The sequence below is a fragment of the Nilaparvata lugens genome, chromosome 3 (genome assembly GCF_014356525.2).
Source record: "Nilaparvata lugens isolate BPH chromosome 3, ASM1435652v1, whole genome shotgun sequence".
NCBI lineage: Eukaryota > Metazoa > Arthropoda > Insecta > Hemiptera > Delphacidae > Nilaparvata > Nilaparvata lugens.
Genome location: NC_052506.1, coordinates 14,249,344 through 14,270,705, shown reverse-complemented (window position 1 = coordinate 14,270,705; position 21,362 = coordinate 14,249,344). Strand labels below are relative to the sequence as shown.

Below are 21,362 nucleotides of genomic sequence, written 5' to 3'. Positions count from 1 at the left end.
GTTAATGTGGTCCGTTTTGAGTTTAAGCAATCAGCTGATTAAATTCAGTTCAAGCTTTGACTGTGTAAACGGTCCTTAGTTTAACCTTCCGGCAGTCGCGCTGTTGTAAAAAGTACAACAGTGTCAGCTTTTTTGCTGCACAAAACTGTTACAAACTATTACTATTACAAAACTATTAACTGTCACCTATGCATTCCAAAGCTTTCCCCCCATCACTCCACTGAGTTGCAGTACCAACCGAGCAATGGTTCAGTCTTTAGGTGCCATTTAGTCACGACAGTGCATAAGTTGCACTGTGCATAAGAATAGGGGAAAGACTGTATACAGGGACTGTAAACGAACCAATGACACAGAATTTATGGCTTTGCTTGATGTACCGTATTGGGCTATGAAATGGTAATCATCCAAATGTTAATAGGCGTAAAATAATCCAAGAAGATGGAAAAATTAATTATACAATATATATTAATTAATATGTTTTGACAGTAAACAGAGTACATAACACTTGGAAAATTGGATGTTGTAAAAAATACAACACGCGACTGCTCGTGTGATTGAGTTGGGCGCGACTACCGGAAGGTTAAACTGGCACTGTGCAAACGGCACTAAGATAATAATTATAAATGAACGTACTCAGAGGCATCTCTGACTAAAAGAATCAAGTAGGACACTACCTATTTCCAATTTGATTGAAATAGTGACGACAGAAAAGTCACATGAGTAACTTTTTTGTGGTCACTAGGAAGTCCACCAGGTTCCAGTATTCAGTATAGACGGTACCTACTTGAATCATGTCATATACCAGAAAATTTTAATAACATGTTTAAAAAATATCATAGAGAGAAAAGATAGTATAAATGCTATCTTTTTTCTATGATAAAATAAATCAGATCGATCCACTGTCCACTCACCATTAACAGATCAGTGCAGCTTTTTAGACCAATAAATATACAGGAAACTAAATAGCCTTGAACATGTCATTATAATAATTAGATACGAATATTCATCTCTAAAAATAACATTCAAAACAATTATTTGTAAGTCTCGAACACGAAACACTTATACTACGGATATGCACTAAAAATTTTGGTTAGAATCTTAAAATTCCGCGAAAAGACTGGCGGCCCAACGAGCAATACGATTGCAAAATTGGAAACACAGACTCAATGACACAGTTACATATACTCAATGCTATAAGATGGGACACACGGCGTTGTGTCCACGCATTGCAGCCCGTACAAACTCGTTGTACAATGTTGCCACGTTGAACCATATTGATGCTTGGCTCAATGATAGATGGTATAAACATCAAACACCGATGTTGTCTTACAAACATTGATGATATTGCTTCCAAAGCTGAGTTTTCGTTTGTGCATAAATGCCGTCGTCGACCACGACAGGGTGAGGATCTCAAATTGGGTGTCTAAATAACATAAAATATTATGTTTAATTATGTTTCAATGGGGGAGATTTAGTTTATACTTTAAAATAATTTTAAATGGCAATATGATATTATTAGAAATGTTTTCATTCTTGAATAATAAACACAAATAATGAAAAGTTATTGGATCAGCTGTTTTAGCACACTTGAAATATGGACAATATGAATGTCAACAATGCTTTTTGTCGTCGATTGCGGAAATTTACGCACAAACGAAAATGCACCTTAACGCGGCAGCGGCAAATACGAACGTTTGATACCATCTGTCTTGACTTTTTACTATTTAAAATAGTAATAAAACCTGAAAATATGGAACAAAATGTATTATTAAATCTTTTTAATTATTAAATTTGCTTCAAAATGACAGAGAGGACAGTGTCGCCTCCGTGCTGCAGCCGTCCCTGAGTACTCAATGCATACAATTCTGTAATGGGTCTCATCTATTGGGTTCCCTTGACAATAAAATTAATAAACCAGATAAAACTGAATGTACTCAATGTATATTCTGTGATGGGTCTCATCTATCGACAATAAAAACTAATAAACGCAATGAAACTGACCTCTCTGGCCATGGTGGTGATGAAAGCGGCGGGGCGTGCGGTGGCGATCAGAGTGAGAGCGTGACGCGCCGTCCGACACGAGTCGGCTGCTGGGGTCAGCGGCAGGCCGTAGCTCATACTGCAATGTCAACAATCAATTTATTGCATCTCAACTTGCATTCATCGAATATACTCCATAAGTTCGAAATAATTCATTTGCTATAAAAACAAAAATTACAAATAAATGAACCAAGTAGAATATATTAATTTATAAAAAGTTATTTTAAAACGATCTGTATTCATAAACAATTTGGGTCCGGGGGTCCCTCCCCCCGGAAATGTTTGACATCCTAGCTCTAAAATTAGAAGTTTTTCAGCCATATTTTGACACTATACACAGGCTGGCTGGCTATAGGTCCCGTTTTGGCCGGGACAATCCCGTGAACAACAAGACCGTGGATCCGTGGTCCCGTGGACCAAACAAGACCACTTGTTTGGCCGTCCCGCGGGTTCCGAAAATAGTCTGTAATGTCCCGGTTTCAATGTTTTATTGCTAAAATTGGATATTTTCACGAATCATAGTAATAAATTATCAACAGTTTCATCGTGATTAGCGCCGTTCATCTTACGTTTTCGGATTTCACTGGGACCACCACACAATCGGCTAATTTGAAGTAACGTTTAATAAAACTGAAAGAATATTTACTGAGATTATCAATGTGCTTACTACAATATTTCGATTTTTGGATACTAACCTGTAAATTTGTCTACGTTTATTTAGGCCTATGTACATTTTCTTGAAATAAAGGTAATACTTTATTATTTCTAGCTCTTCAACACTATTCAATGTATTTGGACTAATCATTAATGAAGATTTTTTCAATTCAAATCAACATACCGAGCTTGAAACAGATTTGCATAATATGTTACCCTACCTATCTAATGCTTCATGAATCAATATAGGAACATAGATGTGCTCTATGTATCAGAGGCCATTCGCTGTCCGATTTTTTGTCCAACTTGTTGAAGAACCACTAATAGGACTACTAGTCGGATTGTTTCACCACCCACGCTCCGACTTGTTCGTCTAGACGATGTTGTCCAACTTGTTGAAGAACCACTAGTAGGACTACTAGACGGTACGTTTCACAACTCACGCTCCGACTTGTTCGTCTAGACGATGGTAAACAAAGGCTAGTAGGATGTTGAACCTATAGTTGATCCAACTCGCCCGACTACACGTCCAACATCCGACCAGAACTTCAACAGCCCCATTCACCATCTGATGTCGAATTTAACATTAGGTCGATTGAATAAAAGCTGGCAATTGTTATTCTAAAGTAATTTTCGAGCAAATGCTAGGATTCAAGTCAACTGTAAATCTTATTTGTATAGCTCGATCTAATGACTAGTTGCTAGTCACTAGATCCCAGTTTTTATTCAATTGAATGATGGATCACAAGTTGGACAAGTTGGATAGTGGATGACCTGCTAAAATCGTATTGCCAAGTTCATACCTTGGAACGAGTTTGTCAGCATCGCAACAGAGCTCGAGCAAGCCGAGAAGGACTTTGCTGACATCGATGTATGGCTCCCAGACAGTGAAGCCTCGACCAATCAGATCGATTGCAGCTCTGCGCAGAGGGGTGTGCGCGGGGAATCGCTGCGACGGTGGAGTCAACAGTAGACGTGTCAAGGCTATACCTACAATCAAGAAAAAATCATCAAAACGTATTCCTAAAAACAACGTTTTTCTTTTTCCTCCACATAAATTGTTTGAATTATAAGGCTACATGTATGAACGAGTGGGGAAGAATAAGATTAAATGTATTTTAATTTGAATTAGAGTAATCTACATATTTTATATAGTCCAACAAAAAAGCAACCTCTTTTGCAAGTAAATTAAATAAGAATTATTGGGCTCATGGATTTATTGTTAGAGCTTTACTAGCTACTAATTTACAAACATCACTGAAATTAATCTACAAACAATAAGGGTGGCCACTAACGACAGGACAAGTGTGTTGACCATGTGTGCACACACATACATGTTGAGTTATCAGCGAAAGGCTTCGAACAAAATTTTTTGAGGTTAGTTTTTTTGTATCTTTGATTTTTTATTCTTTATTTTTTCTGCTCTGCTCTATTTGAGGTTGAATTATTTTCGTATCATTTTAGTCTGCTATTTCCCAGTGGTTTATTTATTTTTATTGGTTGCTTATTTTATTTTAGAAGCTGCTGTAAAACAGCTGTTCTAGTTCCAAGCCTTTTGCTGATGGAACAACATGCATGACGAGAATGTGTGTATACTTGTTCTGTCATTAGTGGCCACCCTAATAGATGCTTTGTGTTTTCGCTGTTGTTTCCTTTCCTGCTAATATTTCATCAATTTATATTAGTTGTGATAATTTATTCATTCTACATATTTCTTGAATGATACTGGAATATATAGGTAAGGAATATATATTGTATATTAGGATTAGGTCCTTTGTTAATAACTGAATACTTCTCTCATTTTGCAACTTAGGTGAATGCATAGGTGAATGTACTCTATGAATGACTAGTTTTACTGAAGATTTGATAATTGGATTTAGAATAATAATATTCAAACACACATTAATATAATATTGTGCAACGAGTGCTTACTTGTGAGTCGAGCCAGATTGTTATTTCCGATGCCAAAGCCTTCGACAACAGAGCTCTTGCGCCTCTGGTCCTCGGAGCGTCGAGTCTTCGTGCCTTCGCCAACATCCTGGCCGAATTCGGCTCCTATCACTCCCAGCAGAACCACTGCAGTCGTCTCCTTGCGCTTCAGCTCGGACATTGAAGACGGTTTCCTGATGCACAGCTCTGTGGAAAATTATAGCAAACAATGTTATTATGCTAGTCAGATTGTTATGTTAATTTTTTGTTTAATAATTATTGTTATGTTATGAAGATTAATTGTTATATTTTTTATTTATTTATTGTACAAAATACTACAATCATAATATAATTATGACATTGGAGGAAAAAATAGGCTGATCCTGTACTATTTCTCTCCAAAAACTTTGATAAAAAGTTAATGCTGTCCAAAGTTTGAGTTTATGATATTACATACTGCTTCGTCACTTGATTTTTGGTCCAGGAATAATGATTTGAAGTTTTTGAATTTTGAAGGTTGAAATAATACTTTAAATGAATCACAGAATGTATAACAATGAATAAAAACTTTAGAAATATTGCACTTATTTGAAAAATTTCATGTTAGTTCGATCATCTTATTTATGAAGATAATCGATTCAATTGTAAATCAAATTACTATTACTATAATATTACTGGTATCAATTACATCAATAAAGATTGATAGTTATCTTATATTCTTTATTGATTTATTCATACAATAAATACATCATCAAAATGATAGGGAGAAAAAAGGTAACCTTGTATTATTCCTCTCCAAAATTTAGATAAGGTTACACATAGTCCAAAATAGGTTAAGTCTTGTAGTTGTTCACTTCACAAAATGTTCAGTCCTTAATTATTCTACAAAGTAATTATTAATTAATTAGTAGTCCTTGAATATTAATCTACAAAGTCGATTTTTAAATTTAGATGTTTCAAATCCAAGCATAGAGGAAATATTTCAAATTATTATCACTAAAATAGAAAATATTCACATATTAGAAAAATAATTTTGCAGGATCAAAAAAAAATTCTAGAAGCATAATAATAGACTTTATAAAAACGCATTATAACTATTATTGAAATGTATTATTTATTCATTTTCATGGCTTTTATTGGTGAAGAGATCCTTTCAGATGCTATGCCTAGCCATAATATCCAATGTCACTTCCTATATCCATTCAAGTTGATAGATTATACTGGGTTAAAGTTTCATTACTAGGGATTTGCACATAGCCTAATTAAAAAGTATTATATCCTTCGGTAGCTGGGAATAGTCCATGAAATTAATTACTTGAATATTAATGGAAGTGATAACTAACATTGTGGTTATAACAATAAAGATCAATGATAAAAACTTATGATGAAAAATCTAAGCTCATAGACCTTACTAAAAACAGCGTCATAATTTTGAAAAGGAATGAATTGATAAAGAGTAATAATATCATTTTTTGTTGACCTCAAGACAATAGATCCGGTAAATACAATGTATATTTTCCCCTGTTGTTTGCAACATAATTTAAGAGATGATTTCCCAGTTCATAACGATAGGTTTGTGATATGAAGTGATTGTTTCAAAGTTTATTTTTGCATCAAACATTCAACACTTATGAATTTCAGATTAAGTATATAAAATATCATATAAAAGATTATTTAACGACGGTTGCCTGTCGTATACGTTATTAAATCTGTCAGTTTGGTGTAAGGGTAAGCATTCCTGACTGGCAATTAGAAGATACCGGGTTCGATTCCCGGGCTGGCAAATAATTTTTGTATAGTAGCGCTCATCGAATTTCCATGTAGCTGTTAGCCCTGCTGTCAATATTTTGCAGTAGCAGAAGTCTTCGGAGTGATTTACAACAATAGGATTTTCGTTTAATAATAATTATTTATTAAATCTATGGCAAAGATACATATATATATAGCACTCTAATGCTGATTGGGTTAAGAATACTTCTAATAAGAAACAGTAGAGATGTGTTATGCTCAACTCACCCTTACGCGACTCAGGTCGAGAAGAGACTCGACTCTAGTCGAGAGCATGTGTTTGAATAATTACCAGAATATCAACTTCTCAACTACGCAAAAAGTGTTTGCAAATGGTGACACTCAGACCATCGATTCAAGTCCTCCGCGACGTCACCATTTGAAAACACATGCTCTCGATTAAAGTAGAGTCTCTTCTCGACCTGAGTCGCGTAAGTGTTAGTTGAGCCTTAGATGTAAATCGGTTGTTAAAATTTCAAAATAACGGGAAAATTTCTTCTAAATCAAGTTTTAGCAAATCAAAGTCACTTTATTACTTATGAATTAAGAAAATCATTGAAAAATAATGAGACTTTGGAAATTTTTGTTGAAATTTATTTTACTAAACGAGAGGAATTTCATGTTGCAGGGGGCTAGTCTCATATTGAAAAGCATCAGCCAAATTTTACCTTCAGCTCCTTCTTCCTCCTCCTCGTCTTCCTCTTCATGTGTACTCGTTGGATTGCTATCATGGCCGTTTCCATCCTAAGAAACGGAACATTGTTATTACAGATAATATTAACATTTCATCTCTCTAAAAAACTTATCAATATACACACAAATGCTTCCTATCTGTAATGATTCATTATCACAGAATATTATCATTTTATCGCTCTAAAAAGTTATCAATATACATACAAATGCTTCCTCTCTCCAATGATTCAATAAATAGAACGTTCGTTTATCAATTAAACTTATATAGGTTTCCAATATATAGTGAAATTTGACACTCCATTATCGAATTATTAGAATGGATTAAAAATCACTTATTCATGAATGAGTTTTATACATTATTTTAATCAATTTTATTGTGGAATGAATGCTACCTGAATGGTGGACAACAAATATAAAAATTGAAATACTGGGTTGTTGTCAAAAATATCACTTATTTATTGTAAAAATCACAAACAGGTTTCAACACCAGAAATTTATAATCACACTGAAGATGAAGATCTTCACACTGAAGATGACACCATTGGTGTTAAAACATGGTTGTAATTTTCAATCAATCAATCTAATCACTTTATTTCTCATTTTTTACAGTATATACAGAGCATGAAATTACCATAGTTACGGAAATAATTACAAGATAACTAAAAAATTACAATCATACCCTAAAGAGCATTACAGAAAATCATTATTATGAAAAATAGTCCCGAAGGTTAAAAAAACCTGTTTGGGCTGAAATAAGGAAGTTTTACAGTTAACACAAAGCAAATTGAGAAAGAGAAAAAAATACAAAAAATAAGTGATATTTTTGAAAACAACCCAGAGCTTTATTATGGATAGATATAGCAACATCTCACCAGTAACAATATCTGAAGTGAACTATGAAAAATTCAAATTAAATTATCTTAAACATTCAAGTAATTTTCCATCAACGACGTACATCAATATTCGCATATTGTAGAACTGTTTGTATATGATTCATCATGTTATTTTACTCTTAGGCTCAACTCCCATTTACGCGACTCAGGTCAAGAAGAGACTCGACTCTAGTCGAGAGCAAGTGTTTCCAAATGGTGACACTCAGACCAGTCGACTCTAGTCTCCGCGACTGTCACCGCTTTCGACTATAGTCTGTGTAAAATAATTTGTGACTTGGCTCTTCATCCGAAGAAATTACAGGGTTGCCAAATCGTGTAAAATTATAACTTTTTCAAATTTCCAATTCCACGTCAAAACTGGATGTAGAATATCATCCCCGATATCTTAGTAGTGCTAAAAAAGTTTCAGGGTTGAAGGATTAAAAGGAAATTCAACTTTTATGATGAAATTGAAACAACGTGAAAATTTGTTTTTGTTTTGAATATCACTTCTCTCAGAATCATGGGGTGTCGTAATGCGTGATATCAAATTAACGGGGAGAATGTCTCCTTTCTATTGGTTTCTGAATCATTTTTATCCCACCAATAGTTATTTTTTAATTAATGATTATGTTCGTCAATGTCGAGACATTTCGAGCAGAAAACATGAAATTTTCGACATCCAATTCTGACGTTGAATTGGAAATTTGAGAAAGTTGCAATTTTACACGAATTGGCAACCTTGTAATTTCTTCGGATGAAGGGCCAAGTCTCAACTTATTTTACACAGACTATAGAGTAAAGTCTCTTCTCGACCTGAGTCGCGTAAGTGTGAGTTGAGCCTTACTGGTAATTCTTTGGAACGCTAGAACGTAAGTTGAATTTTGTTTTGTTGAAGACATGAATAAAGGAATCTTAATCTGAATATTCTATGAATAGAGCAGTTTGAAAAGGTTACACGCTGGAATGAAGTTGGTAAGAACGATGGCTTAAAGAAATCGAAAGATTTAAGATACATCATTTTATGAGAAAAAATCAAGTCTGATACCATGACAACCTGTGATTAATCCACTCTCAATATTTCTTTATGAGTGCAACCCTCCCACACAGTTGCAAAAAGTGCAAAACGGACATAATTGGCGAAAACCGGTTGATTACCTGGGGCGATTGAGGCTGGGGCGGCGATGGCTGCATGTTGGCCGGCTGATTCTTGGCCTCACTCTCGAACACGGGCAGAAATTGTGCCCAGGCATCCACCAGCGCTTTCCTCCCTTTGGTTCCGATGCGGCCCAGCTCGGCGAGTAGCAGAGCTTGAGCCGCCTCACGCACCTATTTCAGTCAAAGTAGAAATAGATAAATTACTGTCCTGATGAAAATAGTAACATTCATATTAATAGTATCCATATTCATTCATATTAATAGTGAATTTGTATATTGTACAAATTTGTAATTTCATGTGGAAATAAACGGAATTGAATTGAATCCCTTCAAAAGAATAGGATACAATATAAAGAGATCGATTTTTTTCCTTTCAGTCATTCAAACAATAAGTATGAATTTTTAACGTGAATAAGTAAACCAGAGATTAAAAGAAAATCTCATGTTAAGGCAAGACTAACAAGCGGTAGTGAAATGATTCTATCAATTAAAAATCAATAATTTTAGTACAAGACTATTCTAAGCATTAACATAACCACTAATATAAACTGCTTTGAAATTTTTTCAAAGTCACGAATAGAATAAGTATTGACGTACAACAAGCAATAATTTATTATCAGTAACGGAATTCATCTCAAATTTCTTGATCAACGCTGAAAAAGTAATTCTATAACTTAAGAATTATACATCAGTAAAATAATTGAATTGGCCAAATATATTAGATTTTTTTTTATAATTGGGATAATATTGAAGAATAGTAGCCAGATTCGATATCGCTAGATCATATTATTTGATGTTGCTTTCCATGATGAAACACTATTAAATAACTTTGATGTAGTTCAGACACTGAGTTACTTGTAAAAAACACTTACCTTTCTTAAAGCATAAAAAACATATTATTTAGTTTATTTATACATCGATACATACACAATCATTCTATCTATCTTATTCTATCTTTATTTTTATATCTTTATTCTCAACTATGAATGATTGGGAAAGGAACAGGCTCAAAGCCCAAAACTGTTCCTTTCCCAAATTTAGATAGAAATTGTCCAGAAATAGGTTATGTTTACACTTCATGATTTTTATCCAATTTTGAGTCCAAACTAATGTATTTATAAACTATGAATTCTCCTCTTAAGTTCAGATTCTCTTCTCATCATGAGCTAACTATAAAAATACAATAACAAGGTCTTTCATGTTGAAAACTTTTACAAATCAGGGAGGGTCTTCTTCTTTAGCTTCAATCATTCGATCGGTAGGCAGCTTCCCATCGTTTTCTGTCAAGAGCTGTACTTTTTTCATTTGGATATAGCTCTGGATCCCTAGATCTTTGGTAACTTGCTTCAGATATTGGGAGGGTCTAAAGGAAAAAATGTGGAGATCGAAGAAAAGTTTTCGAATAATATTTTCAAGTTACCTTTGTAATTTGCGATTTCTCTCCTGTTCAGCGACAAAAGATGCATTGTTCATCGACATAAGGGTATTGGACAGAGCAATGATGGCTAGAAGATGGTTTGTGGTAACAGTTGTGCTGAGCTCCCAGTGGGTTTGCTCAGTGAAGAGGCGAGTGGCTCTTTCCAGCTCCACCATTTCGCGCGGCAAGTCGGCCTCCAACGAGCTCGGGATGCTTTGCCTCACAGCATCCATTTTCAGCAGCTGACAAGTCGGCAAAAGAAGACTCATGTAACCTGTAGAAGAGCATATAAATAAATGAATTCACATAACAATGAATTGAAATGAAATGAAAAACACAAGCTATGCTTTTTGAGAGATGAACAGCGATAAGTTGGTTTACAACTGGTCTCACTGATAAAGAGTAATGCCCGGTTTCACCAATCAAAGCATTTGAACATGGTTAAAATCTATCCGATGATCAAATCAGCAATAATTTGTTCCACCAACACCAGTTACGTTCAACCACGGACAACCAATGGTTTGGTTTTAGTTTGACTGCCGCCGAACGGGCGATCAAATTATTTGAACACGATCAATTTCCTTGCTGTTTGTGGGTTATGTTTTGGACGGAATGAAAAATTTCAAAGTTTTTATTGCGATGATTGAATTCAGTATTTATTTAAGTTATTTATTAGGTTCGTTCTCGGAATCTTTTAATTAGTAAATTATTATAGTATAGAAAATAAAGGAAGATTTTGAAAAATATTTGCTTTACTCTTTTATTACACAGTAGGCCTATATTATTCAATACTTAGATCAACCTTGCTGCTTCAATGTATCTCATTAGAATTGAAATGTTCTTTTGTTCATTACAAACATTGTCAAAATTGATGCTGATTTGTAAATTTCTTTGTACGAGAGTATTCAATTCATGTTTGAAATATTATTATAACTTATTATAGATGTGTGACTGTACAAAACGTCTGTGCCAGGGGCGTATATAAGAAGGGGGCCCAGGGGGCCACCTCGAAATAATGAATATGAAGAAAAATCGGTACAGTAATTACAGATAAAAGTACAGTAATCTGAATTTTTGACGGCCTGACGGTAAAGTAAAAAGGGCAGTCAGCGCAAATTACCCTCTGAATATGAGCAGCAAAACTGATATTAAGTATCATGGGGTGTTACTATATTCACTATATTACAGCGTTTAGTTTGGATTTTCGTTTAAAAATAATTATTAATTCATTAGTATTTGAATAATTGCAATATCTCAGTAATTTCCATCCATCAGAATCAGATGTAGCCAATAGCAAGCCAGCAAACATGTTGGCCAGCTTCAGAAAAGTACATCTACAAGAGTTGACCATGTTCAGATTTGACGGACGGAGTTTTGATCAATCCCGAGGTTGGTGGAACAGTTGTATGTTTGAACGAGTGATCAAATTTTGACTATGGTCTAATTGACCATGGCTAGGCTATATTTGATCAACGTTGGTGAAACCGGGCATAAATGTTTTATTGTAAGATTTCAAGATTACTCACCAAAACAATTAAGAAATTATTTGAGTTGTATGATATAGGTGCCCAGTGAGTATTCAACAATATTTATAAGACAATTCTGATCTAATAAAACAATTACCTACACTCATTCATTTCGTTCTTTCAATCAATTGAAATTGTGTGAAAGAGTAGAATAGAAAGGGTAGACAGAATTGGCTAACTCGGTACTCGCTGACTCCATGTTAAACTGTCATATGCATCAATACTACACCGATCGGAACAGTTTTGATTGATACGGCAGTCTAACATGGAGTCGGCGAGTTCCAAGTTAGCCAATTCTATCAACCCGTTTTGGTCTGGTAAAACTCTTATAGTAGAGAAGGAGAGGAGAACAAATAAATTCATTTATTGAAGAAATTTGACTGCTATAGTGAGGTCCACGTTATAATGGCAGTGGATAAAGATAGAAAAATAGCGATGCCGATTCTCTGAATTAATTAATTAATTATATTTCTACACTGTCGAAAACATAATTGGCATCGTTTTGGACCTAGAAATGTATAGTACCACCGGCTTTGTCGAATGATAGACAAGGATAGCAAAACCAAAGTTGATCGAATACTGTCATTATAACGTGGACCTCACTATAGTCGTTCTATTTAATAACAAAACTTAATTTAATAGTAAGCAGTTCGTGATGGAAAACAACTTAGAATAAGAATCAATAAAGAATGTGATGTTATATGAATAATTGAATAAAACGAATATTCTAGTGCCATTTTGTATGTTAGAATATTTATTTTTCCAATCTGCATTATTTTACGGCAAATAGATGAATTTGAAAATTATAAATTTGAAAAAATAGATTGAATTTAATAAATGCACATTTATAATGAATGGTGATTTTTTACGATGTGATGTAAAAAAAGTGTAAATTAACTACTTCTTGTTAGAAAGCTTATAATCACCTCCTTTTGAGAGAACTCCGAACGAGACAGGCACCATTGGCCTGAGCAGACCGAGCTTGCCCTCGCAGACGTAGTCCAACTCAGGATCGATGCCCCAGCCATGCAGCAGAGACAACAGCAGCTGAGCGATCTCCATCGTCAGATTCGCCTCGCACACCTTCGCTCGACTCATCTCGTTTCCGTTTGTTCCTGCAACAAATCAAAGCCATCAGACACAAATGCAACAAACTTGAGCCACACGAGTCACAGATGCTACAGAGTTAAGCATCACAAGTCACAAGTTCACCAAAGTTAAGCTACACGAGTCACAAAATGCAACGAAGTTAAGCCACGAGTCACAAATGCAACAAACGTAAGCCACACGAGTCACAAATGCTACGAAGTTAAGCCACGAGTCACAAATTCAACATAGTTAAGCCACACGAGTCACAAATGCAACGAAGATAAGCCACACGAGTCACAAATGCAACGAAGTTAAGTCACATGAGTCACAAATGCAACAAAGTTAAGCCACACGAGTCACAAGTTCAACAAAGTTAAGCTACACTAGTCACAAATGCAACGAAGTTAAGTCACACGAGTCACAAATGCAACAAAGTTAAGCCACACGAGTCACAAGTTCAACAAAGTTAAGCTACACTAGTCACAAATGCAACGAAGTTAAGCCACACGAGTTACAAATGCAACAAAGTTAACCACGACCCAAGAGTCACAAATGTAACAAAGTTATGCCACGAGTTACAAATGCAATAGGGTTGAACCACAAGTCACAAATGAAACAAATTGTAACCATGAGCAAGAAATGCAACAAATTGGCACTATTAGCAAGAAATGCAAAAAACTAGAAACATGAGTCAGAAATGCAACAAACTGAAACAATAAGCCAAAAATGACCCAAATAAATGCAATTTTTCATGAGTAAGAAAGGTTGCTATACTGATAACATAAAATGTAGATTTTCATAATATTTTCTATAATTACACACAGATCCAGACAGATTCCATCACTTGAGTCATAACAGCGAATTACTTGAACGAAAACCTAGCTAGATAGTAGATTAATAATAATACTGAGGGTGAAGCCCACATAAGCTCTTAGGCGTGGGTAATGAGTGAGAGAGATAATGATGAGAGATGACGACTACTTTTTAGGTAGTCGGGACCGACGGCTTATCGTCTCCTCCGAAAGACGGGGTGGCCGTATGTATGTGATTGTCCTGTGGTCAAAAACTTTTGCCCCAGTCGAGATTCGAACTCGGGTTCTCTAAAAAGGTAAGTTATCTTAAAAAGTATAACTAGTACATGAGTTCCCTTCACATTACGATAAGCTACGCTGAAATACTTCCTATCCCTCAATGTTAAATCCACCAGCGTAGCATAGCTTTCAATTTTGGGAGATAGGACGGCTTACATCATAGCCTCCTCTAATGTATTAGAGGAAGCTATGCTTACATACATGTTACAAAAACGTACTTCAGCGTAGCGTAGTGTGAAGAGACCCTTACTGAAAGTTATGAATGTATCCAAATATTTAAAAAGCAATTTAAGTAATAGTTTAAAAATTCAAAAATTTCTAACAGCTAAACACCACTTGAACAGTGTATTATGTGTTTATGAGATGATGATGTCCTTATATTTCAATCTGACTAGTCTCAATCATCCTGGAGTCTTCAAGAGTGCATTCTATCTTATTGTTGCTACTGCCTTACAAGGCTACAAGTCAATGAAATTCTCATTCTCAACCCCTAATACTTATGCTAAGTTGAATGAATAATTGATCGAATGCTTTTTCTAAGCACAGAACCGTTTATAAGCTGAAAAACTTCAGCATCAACTTTTTTAATATGAATAAACTCGACACCTTTGCTCAAACCTCAACACTCAACATTTTTAATCTTTTATAATATTTATATAACAGCATAATAGAACTTCGATAAGACAGAAAGATAACGTAGATCAGTATTTTAAACGGACCAATCGTGGTTGAACTGAAATTTGAAGTTCTGGTCTAGTCTAGTGCTTCATACATTTCAGATAACCGACTAGATAAGCTTTAAATTTGAATTTTCGTTGATCCTTCTTGAAGGCTAGTTGAATATTATCATAGAGAAACAATAGCGTAAGTAGATATCCCATGGTATAGGGTGTTTATGTCGCAACTTTACTGTTATCTCAAGCCGATTATTGTAGATTTTTACTGTTTTGACTGGGTAAGAGTGTATCAACGGCACAATATGAGAGACTACCAGCGTCATAAAGCTTCACAGGAAAGAACTACGTGGACTATCAGCTTGAGATAACAGTAAAAGTTGCGACATAAACGCCCTATACCATGGGATATCTCTACTTATTCTATTGTTTCTCTATGATATTATAAACTAGTTATAAAATATGGTATCAGTATCACCCAGTATGTAGGTAGATTCTATATAATTGAGTCGGGAAAATATGTTTAGCCCAGTTGAATAATCAAATTAACCAATAATTATTAAATGCTAAGAATTGTTTTTAATTCAAAGTTTTAATTAATCAAAATGCCAATTCTCCATTGGAGGAATCTTACGAAAAAGATTCTTCAATTTAATTTGAATAGTTGAAAATACTCAAGACATCATGAAACTTTACAGCCACAAGTACTGTATCTGAAATTATAAATTTGGTAGTTCACAAGTTGTATAAAGAAGTAATGGGGATAAGGTGGTCAGACGACTATTGAATCATTAGCCGCTATTTCGTGCAAACAACCTATTTAGTACAGTTGTCGGCACAGTAAGGACTACTACTACAGTACTACTTACAGTAAATAAGTCCTGTATTGCAATTTAATACAAGCATGCGTGCTTTGTATTGCAAAAAACGTTCACCTTCGTAATGAATAATAAGCTATAAATGGGTCAGTTTCCTGGCTTGTTCAGCTCATTCACTTTCAACTTGATTCAAGTTCACTTCAACATTTTATTGAATGTGTCTGGCATGGGCGCGATTCAATGAGATTGTTACAATCAATAATGAGCAATGATTGTGTGCTGTAAGGTGGTGGAAGGCAAGATTGGTGATAAATTGATTTGCATTGCTCAATTTTCAACTGGCCTCTATTGTTCAATGTTGTACATTTGGACTCATAATAATCGGTGGATAAGGAACTATGGTAGTTGAAATTTGGATTCACTCAAAGGTATTAGAAAAGTTGTTGACTCTTCTATTGAAATGAAAAAAATAGTTTGAATTGATTATCTCTCACAATATTTCCTTCCACCTTTTTTTCTATCATGAATTTCAACTTCGATAGTTTTAATACCAATTTCGCTCCATCAATCAAGTTTATTTTGAAATCATACGTGAAATTATATGAGATACGATTCATTCCATACTACATATTTCATAAAATGAAACAAAAATTCTCAAGTGCCCTTTCGGAATGTTTTACTAATTATTTTTTAATCAAAAGAGAGCCTACTTAAGAATTTTTATTTCATTGAATTTATACTTCACTAGCCGTCAGGCTCGCTTCGCTCGCCATGTACGTCTAGCCAGGGGGCTTCGCCCCCTGGACCCCCGACTGGATCGTCCAAGAATGAGATCAGCAGGCTCGCTTCGCTCGCCTGCATCTTTCATTTGGCATTTTTATCATATGTTGGGACAATCCAGTCAAGGGTCCAGACTAAACGTCTGGCTAAACGGATATGGCGAGCGAAGCAAGCCTGACGGCTAGTAATATAATATTCTCAGGATTGAAGTAGCAGTGCCCAATCAATTTTTCCGCGATAAATGCATTCTTCTTCAACTTGGTGCCAACCTAACAAAGTCAACTCAACTTAATGCCAACCTGACAAAATTATTAATTTAGTTGCCAGTTAACTGTTTCGAAGAGGTACTCTATCTAGATTATAGTTCTATAGTAACATATGCTATGACAATTTTAATTATAATTAAGAGATTGGGAGAAGAAGGATATACATGCTAAAAGACGAACTTTAAACCCTTAAAAACAACCCTTAGAGTTAAAATATTTCCAAAAAAATTCTTAGTGCGCCTCTAAAGGGCCAACTGAACATACCTACCAAATTTGAACGTTTTTGGTCCGGTAGATTTTTAGTTCTGCGAGTGAGTGAGTGAGTGAGTGAGTGAGTCAGTCAGTCAGTCAGTCAGTCAGTGAGTACCATTTCGCTTTTATATATATAGATTCTAGCTACATTTGGACTGTTGTATAAATTAGAATTGGAACCGTTTTGGGCGTATAGTTAGTCTGTGGTACTTTTCTGTAAGTTGTATAATTCTGAATGATTGAATAAATAAATAAATTATAGAAGCCCCATGAGAGAAAGTACATAACTTACATATCTTCTATTCAGTATTGCATGTTTCACAAATGGTAAAAATCTAGAGATAATATATTCGTACTGAGTGATCATTTGAGATTCATTAACTCTTCGATTACTAGCCTAGTGCTCTGTTCAGATCGTATAATTGAAAGCATAGAGAAGTGGCATGATCTTTGGACTACATTTTATATTATATTAAATCTTATCAGTAAAATTAATGCTTATTTCTATTTTTTTTAATAATATTGTGTATATATTTCTTCTGAAATATATATCTATCCGTGTAATTTCTTCAATGTCTATTCTCTGATATTATCAACTATTCGCCTATTTTCGTATACTGCAGCTATCGTATTCACTGATATAGATGAATAAATGGTATCTATGTTTTTAGGGCTATTCTTCAAAAACAATGAAAAATTATCGGAAATAATTGTGCGTTCTAATGAATATAAATAGATATAATAATATTAAATATAAGTACTTATTTGAATAGGCAGCACACAATGATGACTTTAGCTGTTTAAATCCACCAGGAACATCAACAGCTCATTGCAATGCTCAGTAAGTGTATTTTCAAAGTACCTACGTTTTGTTGAATAAATGAATGAAAATAATTATTTATCCATGTTATAATGTCATATCATCTAATCAGATGCTATGATAGGACACTGAAAAGTAATTGATTGTTTGCCGAAAGACGTCACAATGTCACAGTTTCGACGTACCTATAAAAAGGTGCGCAGTCATAATAGCACACCTTGAACTTTAATTTCTTGACTCTATCAGACCAGACTGTCAAGCTGAATAGAGGGCCGATCATATAAACATATATACATGATGTTCCGTGTTCCGTGAACAATATTTCTCATTATCTAACATGTTCGAAACCAAACACACTTTCATTGACATGTTTTGAACTTCACCAACCTATCGAGTAGGAGTTGAATGAAAGTGACAAGATCTTTGTTCAGCTAGTAAACCTACAACCATACCTTCATACTGTAATAACGATGCTGTCAGTAGATTGGAGTGATTGATTTGAAAGATAATTATCAATTCTATGATACAGTACACAAGCTTAATAATTGAGCAAATAGTATTGTTATGATTTGATGTAACAGCGCTCAATTTGTTATCCTATTATTAGTAACAATATCTTCACAATAACTGCTACAATGTAAAATATATAACAAAACGTCAGAGTCAGTTATATCGACGATCTTTATTCTTTTATCATTGGAGCATTTAAAGCTATGGATGATATACAGCCTATTTTGTTATGGTTTAAAGCAACAAATCCTTAGTTGGTACTGTATTAACATACATTTGTCATTTCCTAACAATTACAGATTGAAAATCTCACTTCTGTTGATAATATAAGTCTTATCATTGTGAATACAAAACAGTATTTTTCTTAATGAAAATAGAGAAACGTATATTTTAATTGGAGAACAGAGAAGAAGGATGGAGGAAAATAAAATGTGTACAGTCTTCGTTGAAAACTAACTTGTTTATGATAATACAGATGAGCCTTTTTGTAAGGAACCTCCAGATAACAAAAACCTTTACATGAATAGATTTTACCCAAGACAACTCACAAATCATTATTTATCTTCAGTAACGAATTTTGGAGGCATATGACATGTGGCTGTACAGGAGGATTTGAGGAAATTGATGGATCATGTAACTGATAATGACATTTTTTATAATAATGTCAAAATAAATGGAGCAGCTTTAATAAAAACGAGGAGTTTGAGACATATTATGAGACACCTACACCGTCATAATATCCTACAGTGCATATAAAGACAAGAAGAGAGGACAGCAGACAAATTTGAAGAATTTCAGACAAAAATTGAATATTGTTCACAAACAAGATGTCGAAAAAAGTTGACGTATTGAATTTTAGATTTGAACAAGTACGAAATTCGAAAAACAATCAAGTTTATTCAACTATGAATCGTTTTCTTATCAGTTTCTTGTAAATTATCCAAGAATACCACGGAATTATTTCGTGCAGCAGCAAATAAAGTGAAGTTAGTGACCATGGTAGCCAACGTCTGGGAGTGAAGAAGAACGAATCTTGGACCTCTCTCAATGAAGAAGTTTAACCTTCACTTCTGAATAAATTTATTGTTGTAGAGGCAGGTATTTGGAAAAATGAAACTAAGAATGGAAGGCGATTTAGGTGAAAGATAATGTAGTAGACAGTTAAGCCTAGTTGCCTAGTAAGCCTAGTTAAGGCTATGCATAAACACACGCAGGGTAGTATATCTTCTTAAGAAGAGCCAAAGAAAAAAATAGTGATATGTTCATCAGGGAAGGAACTGTTTTTCATCTTTCCTTTCAACCTCTTTTCCAAGCCGAGAAGTGCCTACTCTGGGTATGAAGAGAACAAGGATTCAAATAAAGTGTATCGTTTCGCCTCCACCCGATCAAAAATAAAACGCACTCATCTTAAACTAGATTATGGGTGCGATCATACTGATTATAGCTTCCATTACCTCCTACACCCGGCTGCTCTAAACAAGATGAGAATTTATGGTGAGTTACTTGAAGCATGCGCAAAAACCCCGTTGATAAGAGCACAATGCCAAGGGCAGATTTGGTGAAGAGAGACAGGTGCAAAGATGTCAGAGAGAAGGAAAGTGATTGGTTGCGAAGAGGGAAAGATAGAGAGAGGAGATGAATGAGAGTTGAAACGGGGGAGGCAACTTCAAGGTTGCAGCATCCACGACCGGTTTGGGCGGAGATCGAAATAATTTCAAGCTACAAGGTCTTGGCACAACGGACAAGAGCCACGGCAAAATGATCCAGTTAATTCAGCAATACTGATCAATTTACGTATACTGTTGCAGGATTCACGCCAAGAGCACATGACAGCGACAGCTAGCAATGCACTTAATTACATCATCGCGTTTTCTTGGCACAAGAACAAACCTAGATGAAAATCTTCAGACTTGAACGTAGCTCATGGAGTCCCAGATGAGGGTAAGATAAGGAGACTTCGATGAGTTGATGTTGGAGAACTAAGAAGTACTGAAGAATTTATTATTAAACGAAAATCCCAATTAAATGCTGTAAATCACCCCGAAGACTTATGCTACTGCAAATATTGACAACATGGTAAACAGCTAGATGGAAATTCGATAATTATTCATTAATTAGCATTCGAACAAAAAATGCAACTTCCAATTTATTTCCATCTGAAGTACTGAAGAATTCAAAAGTGTATGGACCTACATGTTCTAAAATAAGCAAATGACGTTAAAAAACCAACAAGTAATGAGCTGAGAATATTCCAGTTTTGATTGGTCTATTGCAAGCAACCTCATATTCGAGAAATCAATGTTGGATGAGTCCATATGTTATGAAATATTACTAGTTTTTCAGGATTGAAAGATACCAGTGCAGGGTCAAAATATAAACAATTAGATTTGTTAGAGTTATTCATCAACCATCTACCAATGACGGCAGTTTCTCTACAGTTGGAAGTAACGGTGAATAATGAATGCTAATGAAAAACAAGTTTGCCAAAAAACTCATCCCAAGGATGAATTTCAATTTGTTTCCAAAGACAACGAAGAATATAGTGTTATATTTAGGCTGTCTGGAATCCTATAACTCAATTAGAACGCTTGTTAGCAATAAGGGTTATAACCATACATTTCAAATACCCAGTTTTTTCAAGTTGGAAAATGTCTTTCCATCTGGTCCATTATTTGGTAAATCGGGATGATATAGATTGAAATATTTCTCCAAGCATGCCAACACGAGATTTTTGGGGTTTGATGCCCACATGAGCTTTTTGCTTGTGGGTGGGTAATGGAAAATCCTGGAGTGATTTTTGATGAGATGATCAAACGTCCATATCTACCGGCGGGATTCAAACCCACGAAGCTAGCAGCGCTAGCAGATTGAACACTGAAGGGTGCTAAGCCGTCGTCTCGGCTAACCTGGCCGGCAGGAATAAGCAGTTGAATCAATAAATAATATTAATGAATAGATAGTATGTATCTATCGTAATAATAATAG

General features: G+C 34.9%; 1 protein-coding gene across 1 annotated transcript; it reads right to left on the bottom strand.

Moving 5' to 3' along the window:
* Positions 1-1,962: 1,962 nt before the first annotated feature.
* Positions 1,963-20,220, bottom strand: LOC111053050 (WD repeat-containing protein 7-like). Its single transcript, XM_039422554.1, has 9 exons — positions 20,178-20,220; positions 13,004-13,192; positions 10,555-10,825; positions 10,007-10,010; positions 9,135-9,305; positions 7,080-7,155; positions 4,627-4,830; positions 3,498-3,684; positions 1,963-2,119 (listed from the first exon to the last, which is right to left on the bottom strand). The coding sequence occupies exons 1-9, from the start codon at positions 20,203-20,205 to the stop codon at positions 1,963-1,965; spliced, it is 1,287 nt and encodes a 428-aa protein (XP_039278488.1). The 5' UTR covers positions 20,206-20,220.
* Between the last annotated feature and the right edge of the window lie 1,142 nt (positions 20,221-21,362).